Source organism: Fragaria vesca, linkage group LG3 (assembly GCF_000184155.1).
Source record: "Fragaria vesca subsp. vesca linkage group LG3, FraVesHawaii_1.0, whole genome shotgun sequence".
NCBI lineage: Eukaryota > Viridiplantae > Streptophyta > Magnoliopsida > Rosales > Rosaceae > Fragaria > Fragaria vesca.
In genome coordinates, this window is record NC_020493.1 from 10,540,505 (window position 1) to 10,561,747 (window position 21,243).

Genomic DNA, 21,243 nt, shown 5'->3' on the forward strand with positions numbered 1-21,243 from the left:
GAGAGAGAGAGAGGAAGGAGAGAGAGTTTCAGATCGGAGATATAATGTAGTTGAATAAAAGAGGATAGAATTGTATTTTCCTTAACATTAATTGGAATGGGCTATGAAGTCTTATTTTCACTGAGTTAGGGTATATATAACTTTTCTATTTTTGTGCATTTAGGCATTTAGAGTTAGAAAACTTTGATTAGCTTAACAGTCTCTTAAGCTAATCCTTGTCGTCTGCATGGCTAGGTTGCATGCATCTGCTCCAATATTGCTTAATTAGCTTACCCGTGTCCTCCTTCTAGAGTTCTAGATCTAGATGCGCTCATTTCTTGTACAAGTACCAGAGCTCTCTCTATTTGTACAATTTCAGTTGGTACTTTGTAGCCGATCCAATAGTACTATATATAGGTGCTGATCAAGAAATGATGAACCCCTTCTGGTTTCTTGCTCCAACGATCCAATAATTCCATCGAGAAAGGGCAAGCATCACATTGGCTTTCCTCGCAGAGGCCGAAGCTTCCTCATGTCTCAGGCTAACACATTGGTAGATCGATCGTGATTGTGAAAAGGATAGTCGGACGGCGAAGATAGTGGCTTTGTTTAAAACATTTTCTGAAAAGTGTACATTAATTTAGGCACCGCATGATTATAGTCGCCAACCTTGAATTACTAGTGCGAAGGACACTTTAAGTAGTAAATTGTTGAAATAATACTTATGTCTCTCAGCTGAGTACTAGCTCAGAACTCAGCAAAAAAAATTACCAATTTAGTACAAATTAAGAGGAAATTTTAACGTACTGAACAGAGCATGTTTTGAAGGTAAAAATTTCCAAAACAAAACACCTAACTACCTACGTACCATTATTTGTATCAGTGTATGTATATCATACCGTCCGGCACAGCAGACAATCCCGAGATTAAGATTAACACAATTAATCCTTATAAGTTTGATAAGAATAATTTGAAAGGGTATGACTGCATGTGAGCTAGGGATATGGATATCAATAGACGACACCATGTCTGTAGCATCTGGACTGGAATATGCAGCAACTTGGGAATGGAATGCAACAGTAGTTTATCTTCCCCAGATCTAGTAGTTCAAGTCAGCTCATCAGGAAATGACTAAGAAATGTTAGGATACTCATTAGCTCACACACTACGTCTAATTATAGTCTAATTCCTCTAGTCATTAGTAGTTACACAACGCTAAACCAGTTGGTGTAGAACACATTAAACAGTACACCATGCAATCTTACATCGTACGTCATTTTGAATCCACATAAAATATTGGAGGCAGTGAGAAAAATTTGTCTTACAGAATTGAACACAGTTATAACTAGTATGTTTCTAACAAATAAAAGAATTTACAACAATAATTAGGCTATTTTTTTGGCGAACTAAAGATCTCTATATATTTAGTAGAATATATTTGTCTTTGCCATGAGCATTGCTATCTGAGAACTTGTAGTCAGTATTGAAAATTTAAAGGTATACGTACTGTAACTCTAAGCACATAAGTTCGTACCCTTATAGAATATTAGAGTTCGATCTACTCCCACATTTTTATTACTGATTAAAAGCCACTGAGCAATTGTAGAGAAACATAATGTGAATATATTGTTGCTCCCATTGTAAGTGCATGCGTTGTAAATACACCTCTAGAAGATACAAAAATAAACCTTAGATATGATGGCAGCTAGATAGCAAAAGTTCTTCCATGCATGCAAGCATATTTAGGTGCCTTGAAGTAACCAACATGACAGGGTTTGTCAACTTTGGTCAAGGTCTTCAACTCATAAGCAATCCAACACTGTGACTCATCACGTCCCGTATCAATAATGCACAAACAACATTATCATATAACTAGTCATCGATCAGTTATTTCTATCCAATTGTGTGTTTTAACTGTGTTGGGTGCTAGAAATCTACTAGATGACATATTAGCAAACAAGACAGGAAGTGAATTTCATAAAAGAGAGTAAAAGCATCTCTTAGAAGCACAAGCAGAGCTCTTATATTCCGGACTAATATTACATTCAAAATAATGAATGAGAAATACAACAAATAACTGCCCCCAACGCATATTAGATTATTAGGTACGGTGCTTATTTGATCGACACATTCAAAAATATGATACTAGTGATTAGGTGCCTTGATGTAACCCACATGAGTGGAGTTGGCAACTTTGGTCAAGGTCTTCAATTCATAAGCTATCCAACACCTTGATGAATCCCTATTGTAAAAGTACCCCAAACACTTGCAGTCGGAAGTGCACTTCTTACCACAGTCGGCCTCCTTCGTAGCCGATCCAGTTGTGAACTTGCTCAAGAAATGATCCACCCCATCGATTTTGTAGTAGTGGAAGCTCTTTGCATCACAAGAAGTTAGCTTCTCGGCCGCACAAGTCTTGCTCCAACCCAACAACACTCCACTTGAAGATGGGCAAGCAACACACTGGCTGTCCTCGCAGACGCCGAAGCTGCCGCATCGCTCAGGTAACTGGCATTCCTGTTCCCAAACGAAATTATCTCTGTCGAACAGTCTAAAGGTTACCTCCCAAGCACCATAATCGACCTTGTCGTTGTAAGTGTAAAACTTCACATTTCCATCGATTCCGAGCCTGAGGAATGTCGATGTGGCGTTGTACTTTGGTCTTGCTAGAATGAGTGTACCCGAGTTAGTACTGTTGGCGATTTGATAATCTAGGGTTATGTCATAGGCAAAACCGTCATCTGTATCAGCCACATTTAGCGTCACATGGTCCAAAGTGCCCGTCTGAACGGTGATCCTGTCATAGAATGAGAAGTAGAGCAAAGGCTTCGGGGAGTTGGGGCTCTTGTAGTACATAGCCAATCCTTTAGGCTCCATCACCAAGCTGTACGGCCCATCTTTGTTTTCTGACTCCGATAGCCGGCTGACGAGCTTGTTCACTCCCCCTGCCTTAAGCGACTGGCCAACCAACAAAGTGTCTGTCGGGTAGTCGAAGCTTTGCCAAACGAAAACGCCCTTGGAGTTGTAGAGGACCAAGTTTCCGGTTGGAAGCAACTTGAGGCCGACGACACCCTTATTGGCCGTGTTGGTTTGCCATGCAACGCGGCCGTCGGCGTCGGCCAAGACGAGGTTTCCGTTGGTCCCGAAGGTGAGGGTGGCATTTTCGCCAACGGGGTTTCCTCGGTTGGCCTCCCAAACCCAACGGAAGAGGGACTCCGAGCGGGTCAGGCCCATCCGGAGAGCCAAAGTGAAGGCATTCGGGGTGGTGTTGTAGAAGGCAAATTGGAAAGGAGAAGCAAAGATGCTAAGCATACGGTAGCTTCCGTCGTATTCTACAATGTAAGGGCCAAACTCTTGGTCATTGACAAACTTGAAAGTTTCGTTTGCCGGGACTTGAGCCTGAGCAAGAAAAGCAAAGAGTGAGAAAAGGGAAAGGGACAGCAAGACTGACATTGTGAATGAAGGAGAAGACATATTGTGAAGCGTGGTTTGTGTTGCAGAGAGCTTGGCAAACCTCATTTTATACAGCAGATTGAGGGCTAATAAAGTCATTGAGCCACAATTTGGATTAAGATCAAGATTTGGATGGTATTAATTAATGCGACCATGCTTTCTTGTCTGGACGCCATCTTTGACCAACGTGCCTGAATATGTTCATGAACTGGCATCAGTAGGTGTCCGTACCGATGTCGATTCTGATATAGGTTAGCAGTAATGTTTACCGCATCAAATAAATTTTGGTCGATCACTCTTAAATCTACATATAAAATCAGAACGAAAAAACTGTATTGATAATTCTCCACTATTCAATTTATATCGGACGGTACTTAGTTGAGAATGAATTTCTTAATCAATTAGTAACTAGATGAATAACGCGTATGGTTTAGTAGCTCGAAAAGTATGAAGATATTGATCTAGCACAAATGCACGTCAACATATATAATTTGTTCAACGTCAATGGTGAATGATGTTCCAAGTTTCGAATAAACAAGTTCCTTTGCGTTTTATTGCTTACCAGAACAATGGGCGTGTCAAGTCAGCTGTTATGAAGCTGGACCATTTTGGGATATATGAACAAAACAGTGTGCTTCTTAATTTCTCTTTTAAGAAAGACGACCATGTCTTAATGTAGACAGCTTGCTCTGTAAGCAAGCGAGTAATGTCTTTCGGATTTAGCAGCTGAAGTACTACTTTAGTGATTGATCAAGCATGATTATCTGTAACGAATGAATAGACGTCAGTAAGGAATGAAAGCACCATATTTGACCAGACTTAATTTGCAATCATAGAAACTTCCTCGATCGACAATTATGTGATATCACTAGGGGCGTGGCAACTTGGAAATGTGATATTCAAACACGGGGCAATATATGACTAAATGTGATGGACCAGCTAGCTAGCATTTGCACCAAATGCCGGAAGCAACTGGATAAGGTCTATGCATTCCAGCACTAGTATTTCTGCTCAAAGTTACTGTCAGCTAGCTAACCACAGAGACTTCTGGACCTGTTGAAAGTGATTTTTTTTTTTTTTTAACAGGTAACCTGTTGAAAGTGATTTGAGGAGACCAACGTTTGCCTTGTACTACTAGGTTGTTTTATCATGTCGTATTCTTTGTCTTATTGTAGATCTGTAATTATACAAAAAGTAAATACATAGATTCCATAACTATAAAATAGAATTATCATATACAACGAAGATATTGGTCTTGTGCTTGTAACTTGTAAGCTTATTATAAGAATTAAATTCAGTTTACTCCCGTGAGGTTTAGGAGTAACTTCATGTTAATCCCTATACTTTCAATTTTATCAGTTTACCCCTCAAACTTTTGAATTTTCCTCAACCGTGACTAATGTCCTATCTTCTGTTCAAATCAGACGTTAAATGTTGATAATTTTAACCTTAACTGTGGGGCCTGTATCTAGAATTAACGGTTAATTCAAACGGAATATGAGAATTTAGGCACGACAGATAAAAATTGAAGAGTTCAGGGGGTAAATTGATGAAATTAAAAGTGTAGGGACTAACATGAAGTCACCCTCAAACCACAAAAGGGTAAACTGAATTTAATTCTTATTATAACATACTTCTTACAAGACGTCATCTGATGTAATGTGTCTTCTGAGTATTGTTGAATGTTGAGCAATGAAATTATTGATTTTCAAAACAAAAAATAGAATAATAAGTTAATGTCATGTTACCATTATTTCTACCGATAACTTATTGTTTAAACGCATGTTTTAAAATTTTGGAACTTAGGAATGTTTTAAAAGTAAGAACTCAAATTGCCCGACTTTTTAAATTAGATCGAGGTTTAGCTCTCATGTTTTAATTTATGATTAAAAAAAACCAAATTGAATAATTGTAGAGAAACATAGAATGCAAATTATTGCTCCAATTGTAAGTGCATGCGTTGTAAATATCACGTCAAGAAAATGCAAAAATAAGCCTTACGTTGTGTTTGGATAAAATAATTTCAATTTCCATAGAAATTTTAAAATTATGGGAATTATAATTCCATGAATTTAAATTATATTAATTGAGAATTCCCTTGTTTGGATTTCATAATGTAGATTTTTTTTATATATAAAAAAAACATGATGTAAAGTTTTAAAATGACAAAAATTTGTATTTGGACTAACCTCAGATAAGGGAATTAACAAATGACATCTATTTTGTGAGGAATTCAAATCAGGAATTTAAGCTCCCAAATTTCACGATTATTTTCCCGTGAAAATTGCTAATTCCTTCACGGGATAAGAATTCAAACGGGGGAAATAGTCTTAAGAAATATATAATTCCTTATTTTTAATTAAATTCTTAGGAATTCATCCGCATCCAAACACATTGTAGATGATAGATAGCAAAAGTTCCAAGTTTAAAATTTTTAATGATTAGGTGCCTTGATGTAACCAACATGACTGGGTTTGTCAACTTTGGTCAAGGTCTTCAACTCATAAGCAATCCAACACCTTGATTCATCCCTGTTGTAAAAGAAACCCAGACACTTGCAATCCAAAGCACACTTGTTGGAACAATCAGGCTCCTTCAAAGCCTCTCCACTAGTGTACTTGCTCAAGAAGTGATCAACCCCTTCAATTTTGTAGTAGCTGAAGCTCTTTGACCCACAAGAACTAAGCTTCTCAGGCTCACAGCTCTCACTCCAACCCAGAACTCCCTTGGACGATGGGCAACCAACACACTGGTTACTCTCACAGAGGCCGAACTTCCCACATTGCTCCGGCAATTGGCAACCATTTTCAGATACTCCTGATTCTTTATCAAAGAGAGTGAATGTTGTCTCCCATGCACCATAACGCGCCTTGTCGTAGTAAGTGTAAAGGTTGAGGTTTCCATCAATTCCAAGCCTAAGGCATGTCGATGTGCTATTGTATTTTGGTCGAGCTAGAATGAGATTTCCGCCGGAGGTAGAGTTTCCGACTAGAAACTCCAAGGTTAGGTCATAAGCATGACCCCCTTCTACCGGGGCAGCGTTCAATGTTATGTGGCGTAGTGATGAGCCCTTCGGAACAGAAATCCATTTAGAGGATCTGTAGTAGAGTAATGGCTTTGGAGAGTTCTTGCTGTTGTAGTACATAGCCAATCCTTTAGGCTCCACCACCAAGCTATAAGGTCCATCTTTGTTTTCAGTCTCCGATGCTCGACTCACGAGCTTGCTTACTGTTCCGGCACCTAGTGATTGACTTGCTACAAGAGTGTCTGTAGGGGAGTCGAAGCTTTGCCAGACAGACTTGCCCTTTGAGTTGTAAAGAACCATGTTTCCGTTTCGAAGCAACTTGAAGCGCACCGCCCCTTTGTTAGCAGTGTTGCTTTGCCAAGCCACTCGACCATCACCATCTGCCAAGACAATGTTTCCATTGGTTCCCAGAGAGAAGGTAGCGTTTTCGCCAACTGGGTTTCCCCGGTTGGCCTCCCAAACCCAACGATAGTATGACTCAGATTTCTTCAAACCCATGCGCAGAGCAAGAGTGAAGGAGTCGGGAGTGGTGTTGTAGAAAGCAAGCTGGAAGGGGGAGGCAAAGAGATCCAGCATACGATAGGAGGCATCGTATTCAACGATGTAAGGCCAAAATTCTCCAGAATTGACAAACTTGAAAGTTTCATTCGCGGGAATTTGAGCTTGAGCAATGAAAGCAAAGAGTGAAAAAAGGAATATGGAGAACAATGACATGGTGAATGTAGAGGATGATGTTTACTTTATAGCGTAGTTTAACCTCTATTTATATCTTCACCATTGAAACTCTAGAACATCAACTGATATCTTATCTGATATCTGTGTATAGCAACTTGGAGATGAATTATCAATGAGCTAGGGAACAAGGTAGTAATGTGCTGGCCAACTTATATAGGTAGCAGTCCAGCTGCCCTAGGTCACTGCCATGGAATAGTCTCTGGCTTCAACTTTTCAGCTACTAAGGCTAAGGCAGCCACTAGGCACATAACTCTGGGGTTGATGAGAAGATTAATGGAGGATCAGATTGGTCTACCCCATCACTATCGACTTTTTAGAGTTCAAAGCAAACATAATGTGCTATAGAGCATCCGAGGGAAGAAAGCCAAGTGTTCTAACTAGAACCTCTAGAGGGTAATGGGATACAAGATAGGTTGGACAAGTTCTGCCTTGCTGAATTCATTTTGGGTGACAATACTGGATAAGATGGTCCTGCATAATCAAGGTGTATAGCAGTATAGGTAAGCTGGAGGAGACCCAATCCTCCTTTCTTGACTCTTCAAACGTTCTATACTTTTCCTACATTCACTTCAGTAATGTAGATATTATGTGTCGGTGCTAAGTATAAGAGTATCGTGTTAAAAGAGTAAATGAACTAATAAGTTCAAGGAAATATTGATACATCTGTTAGTAATCTAAAATTGAGATCTAGTTCTCCCCCACGGCAAGTAGCTTTATATATCTCAAGAGGATACACTAAGTAGCACATATCACCAAATGACAACTATGGTTTCCCATGCAGCTTTTCTCCTACTTCTCTTCCTCCTCGGCAGCTTCTTTGCCATTCCCTCTCAAGCCCAAGTCCCTGCAAACCAAACATTCATATTTGTCAACCAAGGCGAACTTGGAGACCGAATAGCCGAATTCAAAGCTAGCTACCTTGTGATCCAAACTAAAGCTCACACCTTTTACACGCATCCTTTCAGACTATGCTTCTACAACACCACCCCAGACTCCTACTTCTTTGCCATAAGAATGGGTGTTCCCAATGATGAGGGCCTCATGCGGTGGGTTTGGGATGCAAACCGAAACCACCCAGTGCACGAGAAGGCCACCCTCTCGCTTGGACGGGATGGGAACTTGATCCTTGCCGATGCAGACGGGACTGTTTCTTGGCAAACAAACACGGCCAACAAAGGTGTCACAGGAATAAAGTTGCTTCCAAATGGTAACTTGGTTCTTCATGACAAGAATGGAAGATTCATATGGCAAAGCTTTGACTACCCCCATGATACTCTTCTATTGGGGCAGTCGGTCAAAAATATTACTGGTCATAACAAGCTTATTAGTCGAAAATCTGACGCGGATGGCTCTGATGGGCAATACAGTCTTGCTCTTGATCGAAGTGGTTTCACTATGTACTTGAACAACTCCGGTCAGCTTCTTACATATGGTGGCTGGCCAAACACTAACTTTGGAAGCACTGTAACATTTGACTTGGACACTGCGAATGGCTTTGATGATGTCATATTGTATGAGCTTGTGCTCAAGGGGAACCAAAACATTGATGCTGCACCTCAAAACCGTCGGCGTCTGCTACAAACCCGTCCGATTGGCAATGCAAACACACTCAACCTCAACAAGCTCAACCATGACGCCAAGTACTCATTCTTAAGACTTGGATCGGACGGCAGTCTCAAGGCCTATACTTACTACAATGAAGTCAGCAACCAAAAATGGGATGAGAGTTTCTCATTCTTTTCCAGCTATTTCGTCAGGGAATGTGCATTGCCATCAAAATGTGGGTCTTATGGGTACTGCAGCAATGCCATGTGTGTAGGGTGCCCAAGTCCAAAAGGGCTTCGGGGTTGGAGCAAGGCATGCGTGCCGCCGAAGTTGGCAGCATGTAGGAGCGGAGCAAAGGCGAACTACTACAAGATTGGGGCTGTTGAGCACTTTTTGAGTCCCTATTTAGATGGTGGAGATGGACCGATGAAGGTTGAAGAATGTAGGGCCAAGTGTGATAAGGATTGTAAGTGTTTAGGGTTTTTTTACAGGGAGGCCAGCTCAAAGTGTCTGCTAGCACCGGTGCTTGGTACTCTTATAAAGGAGGTGAATACATCGGTGGGTTACATCAAGTATTGAACTTCAAAATGTTTCCGAGACTATGCTTCTCAAGAATGAAGTTTATGTAATAGCTAGTCATTTGAGGTTGCAGGGTAGTGAATGTGTGGTTGGTAATTTCTCTTTATCAAGCATAGACTGATAGACACTACTTAAATAATGATTTTAACTTTTTTTTTAAAGTTTTTTTAATCCATATGAGGCTGTTTTTAGATTTCTGTGAATTAGGAGGTTTTATTCTCATAGTTATTGTTCCATATTACAAAGGCAATAAAAATTTAGAATGCTATTAAAATGACACAAAAAATCATATAGAATCTCTACCAGTCAATTGTTAAAAATGACCTTATTGCACTTTCTTCAGAGATTATTATTTTGAACAGTTTGAAATCAATTGGTTTCACATGATATAAAAACAGGGATATAACATACCATTTTCAAGGATTTGTGACAGTCAAAGGCGTCAACATATCAAGCTTTGTCGCCTGTGAGTAATCCGGCAGGTATGCACCAGCAGACTTCAAGCTTTCCCCTTGTCTTCGCTCTTCTATCCAGTATCAATGTCAGTCGAACACAAGTATCCAACTTAACATCATGTCAAAGAACTTCTCTCAGCTTTTTGTACTCTTCAAGGCCTAACAATGAATCCTTTACTTTGAGCCAATCTGCTGGTTTTGGCATGATAATGGCAATATATCCTTCTCTATCTGCCTGGGAGAGGAGAGAAATAAGAATGGACAAAGAGCAACTAATCAACAAATGGTCCTAGTATATCCTGATTAAAAAAGCATTATTGAAAGTCAAGCGTGGATCTAAAATCTTCTAATCCACCAAGTCCAAGTTCCCCACCAGGTAATACCAATGCCACACTAAGATTTTAGAAGCCATCCCAAAACAATCGGTCATCTCTAACGCTTCATATGCCACAAGTAAGCAGTTCTTATTGTGTAAGACATTGCCTACATACCATTTTACCAAAGTGTATATCTTTTATATCAAATGCTTGCAGTCACATCCTTTGTCAAGCCACTATCAGCTAGTTTCTACAGACAATTGAAATTATTTCCTATAAGAACATCTGTAAATCTCGGCTTTTCAGTTGTCAACATCAAGTAAAAGAATAAGGCTGAGCGTATCTTAGTTGAATCTTATTCAATTTTAAGATTACCAACAATGGCTCTATATACTACACAAAAGCTGGCAACTTTCAATATAAAGGGTATTGAGTGGTTCTTACCGCTGTATTTAGCAATTCCGGCTGCTTGATTAATCTATCGTTCACTTCCAATAGAGAACCTTTTACACAACACCTTCAAAAGCAACTACAACTTCAAACCTCATACATAAAAGGAGGTAGATGGAGAATATTGCAAACCACAGAAGAACAAGGCATTGGCAGAAAATATTTCTACCTCACAATATAGGTCGCATCCTTTGTGCAAACTTTACACAAAGCTGAGTTGGACTCCAAGTGCTGAGCATTCTGCATAAGAACATTATTCGTTACAAAATCACAATACACTATGCCACATCTGGATGATCTACAATTATAATATTAGCTACTCAAACAGAAAGGATAAAGAAGTATGGCATACAGAAAATGGAAACAACTACAACAATGTAGAAATGATCCTTCTAGTTTTTATTTTCTCACACATATTCTGCAAGCTATTAACCGAGAGAGAGAGAGAGAGAGAGAGAGAGAGAGAGACGGAAATTAAATTCTGTCTCTGGGATTAGAGAAAGAAAATACCCTTTTGCGCTTTCCAGTAACCTTAAGGCCACTGCGATCTGATTTTCCAACATTGAAATCAATTGCTGTGATACCCCCTTCTTCCTTAAAAGCCACATGTGTTGCAGCCAAACCAATGACACACAATCTGATATATAAAACAGCAATTCAAGAAAAATGATCGACGTTCCTTCATTCAAACAGTAACATTCATGCATCCAGAACAAAAAATAAAATAAAAAGTTCCGGGATTTTTACCCGTTGGGATGGCGATAAACATATTGGTCATGTCCCGGTTTCATAAAATCTGGAAACAAAATGGAGAGTTAAATTTAAGAATATAACCGTGCTGCTGTCAATCAAATAACGTGTTATACAAGAGGAAAAAAAAACATCACTGGGCAAGACCTGGAGCAAAATAAGAGACAAAATTGGATTCAATAGCGGAGGTAGGGACGAGAGGAAGGTCTTCGGCATTGGGTACCAGAAGCCTATACAGCTCGGGGTCTTCCACTTCTTGTTCATTTCTTTCTTCTACATTCTTTGCTTCATCAAAGATCTGCTCTGTCATTGCTACCTAACATTTGCAGAGACATGAAACATAAACTCTCGTATGATACAAAATAGAGCATCTCAGACATTCTGACCGATCTTACAGTAACCCAAACTTCAATTCTAATTGAAAGCGCTATCACCAATCCAGCTCTTTGTTCTCACATCTTAAGGTTGCAATGTATAATCAAAGTGTAACAGCCTATACTCTACATAGTAACAAAAAGAGGTGCAACAAATTTCAGCATGCAAAACCCAGAACCCAGAGCAACAGTGAGTCCAAAATAATCAGACTAATTTTCTGCTACAAATTACCATACTTGTCCATCTTATACTAGTCAAACTAAGCACATTCATGTATATAACCCAAACACTAAACAGAAATTGAAAAAATAAAATAAAGTCTGGGACTTTACATTAAACTCAGAAAACCCAAATAACTATTTTGATTTTCCATTAATTGGGATTTGAACCAACGCAAAAGTTGAATCAGAGGCCAAAGTTTTGCGCAAAGATCAAGAACAGGGAATGTAAACTTACGAGGAGAAGACTGAAGAAGTTAACGAAACGAAGGTGGGTTAAAGAATTGAAGAGGGTCTGTATGTGGAGATGGCGATCAAGAAAATAATCGGAAGAGGATTTGAATTTGAGCTCTGTGTTGATCGGCTGCTGCGGCTTCAATTTGGATAGCTGGTAGTGTAGCAGTTACAGTTGGGGAAGAGAAAGTAGGGCGGGGAATTTTAGCCCACCGGATACGACGTCGTCCGAACCAGCTCAACAAAAAACGACGTCGTCTTTGCCCTCATTCCTAATTCTTTTTCTTTTAAAATGGTTGAGCCGTTGAGCTACGGAACGCTCATTTTCAGAGTTCGAGTCTCAACTTTCACAAGTTTATGGTCAGCAGGTTTAAGGGATATTTGAGTGTGTGCGCCTACAAAAGGAGATTAGTATTGCTTTGTTGGGATACCCTCGTGAACCATAATTTGAAGACTGACCGAGTATGTGTGTGTTAATCACTAACTTGTTGACGTAATCAAGAAGGCTCGCTACCTCACTTCCTATGAAAAATAATTTAATAAAGTGATACTGACAATCTTACATTCGCACCTCATGCATTAGCAGCAAGACTATACATGTGTTATTGATTAGAGTGTAGTGGTAACCTTGAGTAATAGTTTGTCTTAGACTTTCCCAGTTTCTGTTAGTGTCATTACTTAAGCACGAGCACATTAGCAAAGCCAATCTTTTTAGACTATGGATTAAATAAGTTGCAACTTAAGGACATTTTTTATCGGATAAATAATCAAATGGTACACCTAGTATTTTATGATAAGTCGAACTCACAGCCTCCCATTTACAAAATGAAGATTATGCCATTAAATTAAATAATATTAGCCGTTGATACTTAATTTATTAAAAATGGAATATGGATCTAAACTAACTGATAAGATCTTTGTCTAAATGTTTTTTGGGTGGCTAGGAGAATTAAGGCGAGGAAATGTTTGTTGCATAGACTACTTGAGAGGGAGAACATGGTTTTTCTTTTTGTTATTTGCAAAATGAAGAAAATAGGTACATAATAATCCTTCGTTTTTGTCTACATTTTGTAATGGCTATCTGAACTAGGGCTACATTCGGATCGGATTTATTTTTTAAAATAGGATCCGCGATCCGAACCGTTTAATTTTTCCGATCAGATTTGTATTTTTAAATACTTAATCCGAACGGATCTGGATCTGAAAAAATTGGTTCGGATCTCGGTTTTTTGTTCAGATCCGTAAATCCTTGAATTTGCGACATATTTCCATGAAAAAAAAGACATTTCTAAGTTTTCAAAAGTTCAAACCTACTTGGACACAAAATAACATTAAACATTAAGCAACATTATCACTAAGAGAGGGAATCCAAATTCAGAAACTAAGAAAGGAACGAAATTGCTAAGCTTGCCTCTTGGAGAACGCAATTGCAAACGAACTAGAGAAGAAAGGGTTGAGAAGCGAGAGACTAAGAGAGGTGACTAGGCGAGAGATTGAGGGTCGAAGCCTCAAAGTTTTGTGTTTTATCCTTGGGACCTTTTCTTAGCCTAAAAATCTAACGGCCTAAAATAGATATACTTTAATCCAACGGTTATTCGAATTTTTGCATTATTTTTTTTCAGGATCCGATCCAAATCTAAACTTTGTTAAACAGATCGAATCCATCAAAATGTGCCTTTTTCATAATTTGGATCCGATCTGAACAGCCTTATTCGGATCGGATCAGATTGATTTGACTTGGATCCGGACCAAATTTTAGCAAGGGTCGAGTTTAGTCGTCTCTTCTCTTTTAGATAGGGTTTAGGGTTTTGTTAGGTTTGGCGTCGTTGTCATGTAGATGTGCTATGGTTTTTGCCGTCAGTTCTAGGGACTATATGTTTTAACGTTAGGGATTTCTTGTTGTTAATGTAATAGGAAGTGCTTTTACATATATACTAATGATTTTGGTATATGAGTTGGAATGAGTTTGTTTCTTCTTAAAGTTAGTTGACAATGTCCTTTGTCACTTGTAGCAGAAGCTTATGGAATTTTGAAATTAGTTTATGAAAGCTTTGTGTTATGGTAATTAAGCAAATTATCTTCATGACACCTAATTAGATACTTATTGTGGGCTACCTAGCTATCCTAAGTCTGTTCATTATCAGTTGTTGAAATGTCCACCCTAATTTGATAGAGACTTTGGCCCATAACGATTATGTGAGATAAATGATTAATCAAAGGAATGAAGGTTGGGAAGCAACAAAAACATCACCAACAAAAGCATCCGTATCAAGAAAAAAAGAAAGACTAGTAGATCATGTAATTTGTCTAATTAGGATTATCGTTATTGGCATCTGCGTTGAAATTCTCCATAATTTCGAAATAATAGTCCTTTTCTTCATTATTTTTGACATGAGTTGCTCAAAACAATTGTCGGTATCTCATGTGATTTAATGTTCATTATCAATCCGTCGAATGTCGACCAACATAACACTAAATTAAAATCTTGTTCTTCTTCTTATCAACCAAATTGTAAGGGTCTTTAATCTTTTTTCTTTCAATTTCGAGGGGTTTTCTACTGGCAAAATCAAGTACATCAAACAAAAACGAAATCATTGGGCCTTAGCTTATGTCTTCTCAAAGAGAATTTGACATGACACAGACCTGTAAGACACTGCATATTTGGTACCATTTGGCCCATATCTTAGTCTGTGATAGAAGGCAAAATAAATGATAAGGGAAACAACAAAAACATCACCAACACAGACACTAGTACATTTCAGATATTATTCATAAGTAGGAGAGCATCATCACTAAGCATTATTGACAGTGGTGATGGTTTTCCTATTTATAAGAAAGAAATTTCTTTTAGCTAGTGACATGACCTCCCTCCACAAACCACCGAAACCTCAACTCGATGACACACGTAGTAGCAGATTCAATTATATATTGTTGAGCATTTAGAATACTTAAACCAAGTTGGTAATGATCATTATTTTCTTTAATATAACTTTTGATATAATGGAAAATCTTTGAGGGTCAACCAGCTCATCTTAAATACTGTATATAATCTCACCCTCCACCTACAAAAAAGTCAAAAATCAAACTGTTTAAACGATGTTGGAGACTGGGTAGGACTTGGAATTCAATTTGAGTTATTGGTTTTTGTTTGTGTAGCATTCAAAAGGAACCAATCTCTGGTAATGAAATCAATTTGGATCTATTCTCATATAAATGATAACAAAACGTGTTGGCAAGCAATTGAACAAGATATAGTTCTTATAACAAAACAAGATGTATGGTGAAACTAATTTTACCCTGGCTGGTCTCTCTTATATGCATCTTTAGTTGCTCACTTGAGAGTGATGTTGCATTTCAATCTTTTCTTTTTCCTTTTCTGATTTTGTACAACATGTTTATTTATTTGCCATATTTTTCTGTTAGCTCTTTATTTTAGCTTTTAGCTTTTAGCTTTTAGCTATTTTAGAGAACGTGTTTAGTTTTTTTTTTTTTTAATATTTTCGGAGCTCCAGCAAACTAGTTAAAGTTTAGCTATTATGACTTTTAGCTATCTCGCTAGTTAGAATTAGAGAGTGAGATGATTCAGATGAGACTAGTTATAATTTAATACATTCCTTATGAGATATTTTACGTGATATATAAATATATTTAAACTATTTAATCTTTATTTGAAGAATAATGTTGATGTAATGCTAACTAAAATAAAGAAAACATTGAGAGCGTCTTTAACAATGCTAGCCATTTTTAAGTTAAATTTTAGTCAAATTAGTTAAAATGTCATTTTGGCTAGCCACTTTATAAATGTGGCTGCATCAATGCTCTCTATTTTAGCTAGCATTACATCAACATTATTCTTCAAATAGAAATTAAATAGTTTAAATATATTTATATATCACATAAAATATTTATACAAAGAATGTATTAAATTATAGCTATCCTCATTTAAGCGAGATAGTTAAAAGTTATAATAGCTCAAGTTTGGTTGGTCTACTGAAGCTCCTAAAACATCGAAAAAAGCTAAACATACTCTCTAAAATAGCTAAGAAGTTAAATAGAGAGTCTGTTAAAGATGTTCTGATGCAGCCATATTTCTAAAATGGCTAGCCAAAATGACATTTTAGTTAATTTGACTAAAATTTAACTAAAAAATGACTAACATTGTTAAAGATGCTCTTAGAGGTTATATCAAATGAGTTATTATCTCTACGAGAACCATTTTCTCGTTTTTCTTCTTTATCGTATTTTCTAATGATAAGAATAAGAATTCCTTAATGATTATAAGGATATATAAAAAATTATATAACACTTCGGATGCTTTATATCATGAATGATAATTGACATTACGCGAAGTAACCGATAAGATCCTTGATTTGTTATTGCATAAGTTTTTATGTCAATTCTTCCTAGAAAAATAATATAATTGCTCCTCTAGGCCGGGGGTACATTATTAGACTCACCTAGCTCCAAGTGAGATGAGTAATCTGGACTCTGGATGAGTAAACTGCAATTGCTAAACGCCTAAACCCAATCCATTAACTCGGGTTACCTAGTCCTGAGGCAATGAACCATAGTACTAATTACGCTAATATAGTCGATAATGATTGCTTTGATGATGGAAGCACAATAATAAAGATTTGGAAAAACAATAGAATACTATTAACACTATCTAATAGTACCATTAAAGCAAGAAAATAATTTGAGAGAGGAAGAAAAAGAGGAGCTAAAGCACTTTCATTGGTCCCATACCATGTCTCCTCACTAGCCATAGCCCCCTTGATGTGATCTTGAAATATTATTTTTTCTTTTTCTTTTCTTTTTTTCCTTCAATCTTCCACTCAAATTTTGTTTTCTTCTCCCCCCAAATTCCTTTGCAGCTTCACTCGCCCAATAATCATGTCGAGCAACAAAGGAAAAGATGTAGCAGAAGCATCGTCTTCTTCTGCTAACAATTCTGCTGCTGCTGCTGTCGACGATCCTGATCAGCAGCAGCAGAAGCAGCCACCGGCTCAGCTGAGCCGGTACGAGTCGCAAAAGAGGAGGGATTGGAACACCTTCGGGCAGTACTTGAGGAACCAGAGACCCCCGGTGGCTCTTTCGCAGAGCAACTCCAGCCATGTGCTCGATTTCCTCAGGTACTTGGATCAATTTGGGAAGACCAAGGTGCACTTACAAGGGTGCGTCTTCTTTGGGCAGCCTGAACCTCCCGGACCTTGCACCTGTCCGCTCAGGCAAGCTTGGGGCAGCCTTGATGCACTGATCGGACGCCTCAGAGCTGCTTATGAAGAGAATGGTGGGTTGCCTGAATCAAACCCATTTGCAAGTGGAGCTATAAGAGTGTATCTGCGTGAAGTGAGAGACTCTCAGGCCAAGGCTAGAGGGATTCCTTACAAGAAGAAGAAAAAGAAGAGGAATCTGATCAAGGCCAACCATGATCACAGTAGTAATCCAAACTTCACCACCATGCAGCAGCGATCTTAATCGATCCACCTCAACAGTATATGGTAATTCATCAATTTCATGCGCTACTTAATTACTTGCTTGCTATAAATAATAACTTCTTGATCTGGGTATACATATGTATAAGAAAATCGAATGTTTTTCAAGTAACTAGATTCTGAGTTTTTGTTTTCATCACTCAAATTTCAATCCATTACTGTTTGGTTAATGATAAAAACATACATATTTCAGTTAAAACAGATGAATATTGTAGGGTAAATGAAAAGTTAATTATATATAGTATAATCTTCTTCAGATCAAATACTACTTCAAACCCTAATTTTGCTAGTACCTAGTTGTTAGCTAGCTTTTATGAGAATAAGACACTAATTAACTTTACTTTAAGCTAATTATCTCAGTATATAACGAAAAATAACTAAATTCTTTTACAAATATACTGAGGTACAAATGGATCTCTCTCATCTCTCATGACAATTTAATCATGGGGTATTTTGTATTTGTGGGTTAGTTTTGAAATTATATATTCTCATTAGAAACATATGCATGTTTGCTTTTTTGTATTTCATAGCCCTTTTGGGATTCTGCACGATTTTTTGCCCGCCATGAATGGAGCTCGACATAACGACATTTTATATATATATCATTGTTAATAATGTTCATACACACATGAATCATTATACAGAAGTATTATTTTAGTTTCAGAATATATATAAGATCTGGGTCCTAATTCATATAACGTAGGATAGACGAAATGCTTGGTGTTTTTGACATTAACCATCACTAAGATCCTCATGTATATGTACCAGTAAACACTAAATCTTCTCTAGAGATCTCAAGCTTTGTCTTGATCTGACATTTTAATAATTTACAGTAATTTTCTGTTCCTTTCTTTATATTCACCATGATGCGATCGATGTCCTTTTCTTTCAAGTTATATACAAATAATTGACCTCTGTTCAGCTTAATCGATCATCAGTTTGTCTTTAGTCTTAATCAGATTAATGCTTGTGGTAATCTTTAATTAGCCTAAGCAGTTTGCTCAGTTAACTTGGGATAAGCATTACACCTCGGAGTGTTTGGATTACTATTTATCATTTACCTCAACTGATCGAATGTACTATTAGATTTCCCATCTCACTCCAAAATCCAAATGATGACAAAGCACCCCATCAAACCAACGCATCCAATAATTATACCCCAATATAACTAATTTTCTTTGCGAGTGTTCATGCATGTTTCTACCTGATAATTGTGAAAATAATTTACACTACAGTATCCATTAATTGCTTGTAATTAGTTTAATATTGGTCATAGAGAAAGAACTGTGTATGACTAATTACTATAATAATTGTCGAAATAGTCTCGTAATTTAAACGAGTATCCGACATAGTATCAGAGCTTTCTTTGGTTGTAGGGAGATATTGATTCTGAAAACTCAAATCCATAACTTCAATTCTTGTTGATTAGTTAGAATGTGCTTATGGTGATGCTGCAAACGCTTTTATTTACTGTTAACTTGATAGCTTAAACTTTTGAGAGTACTTGAGATCGTCGTTGATCATACATGCATATATAATCTCCAAAATTTTCAGTCTACTCCTGGTTTGATTGTCGTTTTGGAAAGGGCAGGTGAGGCGCTACGTGTTTCTCTTCATCTGAATCTATTTACTTGAACTAACTCCGTACCCTGATTATCAATTCCAGGAGCATAAACTCAAATGCACCATGAAGCAGCTAGCCTCGGAGCTCGATCTACTGCTCGATCTGGATATATTGCAATACTCAACTCCATGCATGCTGATGCCACCTTTGATCAAGTCGATCCTTGTTTATTTTCTTTAAATTAGCACTTGTTTATTTACTATTTTAATGAGAATTAAAACGTGAAATGTCGGTAAAGATGAAGCTAGCTGCACTGGAGATGAGTAAGTTCCCTCTACAACTTAAGCTTTCTTGTAGGCTATTTAATTAGTCAGCAAATTAACGCCATATATATATATGGTTAAGTTTAAATTTACTATGAACATGTATCTTCAAGTCTCTCCATTGATGCAAGAATTGTGCTTGAATTGTTCTTGATTCTGCATTAATATATATACTAGCAGCTGGTAGAAGAAGTTATCATTGTTGATAATTGTGAGTTTTTATGAGTATATATATCGGTATATTACAAAAAGACAATAGTTCTTCACACCCCGGCCTTTGTCTCTTCATTTCTCCATTTGAGTATATATATCAAATTGATCTATAAGACTATAACTAGCAGATTTCTGGTAAAACTTAATGGCTGATTTGTCGTTATAGTGATGAAACATATATAGATTTGTGAGACCGGCCGATCGAACATATTAGACTCAAAATCGAGCATCGATCATCATTCGATCGAAGAAAAGAGAGCCGAAGATGCATGCGTGAATGACATTATTAGTAAAACAATCCATGCATGCATATGGTATGCAACTATATATGTATTCCAAGCCAAGCTTATATGAAACTACTCATGTAGTGATGAATGACATGCAGTAGTACGAACCTTAACAGTTTCATTTTCAAACAAAATTAGCCTATAGCGCATAAATATGTTATCTCGATCCACATATGTGAAAGACTGAATTCCTGAAAGCTGGTCTTATTGATTTACATCTCATATATATAGTATATATATAGTATATACATACGTTTCATCCATATGCATGCTGACAACATGCATCACAGCTAGGACAACATGCATGTTTCTTTATATATGCATGCTGACATATCCACTAGATCGAGTACTTACCCGGCCTTGTCGATATTCATAATTAGCTTCGTCGAATTGCATATATCAGTTTTTTGTAACAGTTTTGTGCAATCACAAGTAAGAACTTTGTAACCACTAACCAAGTCGACCCAATCAAACATTAGTTCCATCATCTGTTGATCGCTATAATTATTGTTGTGGCAATATCTTAAATTAAAACCCTACAACCTTGAGTGTTAGTATGGCACTATATATGTTGCCATATTCAAATTTAAGGATGAGTATATTTTCAATAATTCATGAAACATGAATGACCGATTTTAACCGGACATTTTTAATCTCTTAATACACATTCTTCCTTAATACACTACTTATCTAGTTTTTCATTTCAATATTAAATTTAATATAATTATTATATATATTTACTATGTTATAACTCTTTTTACGTATTTTCTTATATTTTCTGTTAAAATTGTGTTCCTATCATCATCCAATTTATATTCAAAAAATATTATTATATACAAACTTCAAATCTCCAATACGACATCAATCAACTAGAATTCGAAAAAATATCACATATCAAGTTTTTGGGAAAATAACCATTTGCACAAAAATAGAAAAGTCAAACCTCATTTCAATGATAATAAGACTTTTGACCCAAATTGAATGAAAGAGAAATTTAAATACATAAATCTTTATTAAAGTCATAATAAAATAATATTTTTGAGACATTTTTACCCTTGGTCCTTATATATGCCTAGAGAGAGAAAGTGTAAGAGAGAGAGAAAATACTTTGTTGGCAACTCACCGGATCTCCGGACACCGGCCGTCAGAATTTTTTCGGTCTCCGGTCATCAGTCGCTGGAATTTTTCCGGTCACCGGTGACTCGCTTACTGACGCCTAATAACTCGAATTTTCTCCGATCGCCGG

The 21,243-nt window shown here is 37.2% G+C and overlaps 5 protein-coding genes and 1 pseudogene across 6 annotated transcripts in view; 3 read left to right on the forward strand and 3 right to left on the reverse strand.

Annotated features, from left to right (window-relative positions):
* LOC101292394 overlaps window positions 1-21,243 on the forward strand; it is a 1,325,780-nt pseudogene that overhangs the window by 973,017 nt on the left and 331,520 nt on the right. The window contains exon 164 of the transcript XR_184374.1: window positions 2,899-3,398. The product of XR_184374.1 is annotated as an uncharacterized LOC101292394 (transcript). The remainder of the gene's footprint in view (window positions 1-2,898; window positions 3,399-21,243) is intronic.
* On the reverse strand, window positions 1,956-3,469 carry LOC101299558 (epidermis-specific secreted glycoprotein EP1-like). Its single transcript, XM_004294071.1, has one exon. The coding sequence runs from the start codon at window positions 3,451-3,453 to the stop codon at window positions 2,125-2,127; it is 1,329 nt and encodes a 442-aa protein (XP_004294119.1). The 5' UTR covers window positions 3,454-3,469; the 3' UTR covers window positions 1,956-2,124.
* On the reverse strand, window positions 5,790-7,318 carry LOC101299273 (epidermis-specific secreted glycoprotein EP1-like). Its single transcript, XM_004294070.1, has one exon. The coding sequence runs from the start codon at window positions 7,169-7,171 to the stop codon at window positions 5,867-5,869; it is 1,305 nt and encodes a 434-aa protein (XP_004294118.1). The 5' UTR covers window positions 7,172-7,318; the 3' UTR covers window positions 5,790-5,866.
* Window positions 7,943-9,316, forward strand: LOC101300126 (epidermis-specific secreted glycoprotein EP1-like). Its single transcript, XM_004294073.1, has one exon. It carries the CDS (start codon window positions 7,949-7,951, stop codon window positions 9,314-9,316), a length of 1,368 nt encoding a protein of 455 aa, XP_004294121.1. The 5' UTR covers window positions 7,943-7,948.
* Window positions 9,367-12,402, reverse strand: LOC101303681 (protein FAM206A-like). Its single transcript, XM_004294085.1, has 7 exons — window positions 12,120-12,402; window positions 11,436-11,604; window positions 11,286-11,334; window positions 11,049-11,175; window positions 10,708-10,778; window positions 10,533-10,605; window positions 9,367-10,006 (listed from the first exon to the last, which is right to left on the reverse strand). The coding sequence occupies exons 2-7, from the start codon at window positions 11,596-11,598 to the stop codon at window positions 9,893-9,895; spliced, it is 597 nt and encodes a 198-aa protein (XP_004294133.1). The 5' UTR covers window positions 11,599-11,604; window positions 12,120-12,402; the 3' UTR covers window positions 9,367-9,892.
* On the forward strand, window positions 16,821-19,764 carry LOC101307097. The gene is made up of 2 exons (XM_004294097.1): window positions 16,821-17,616; window positions 19,277-19,764. The coding sequence occupies exon 1, from the start codon at window positions 17,009-17,011 to the stop codon at window positions 17,591-17,593; it is 585 nt and encodes a 194-aa protein (XP_004294145.1). The 5' UTR covers window positions 16,821-17,008; the 3' UTR covers window positions 17,594-17,616; window positions 19,277-19,764.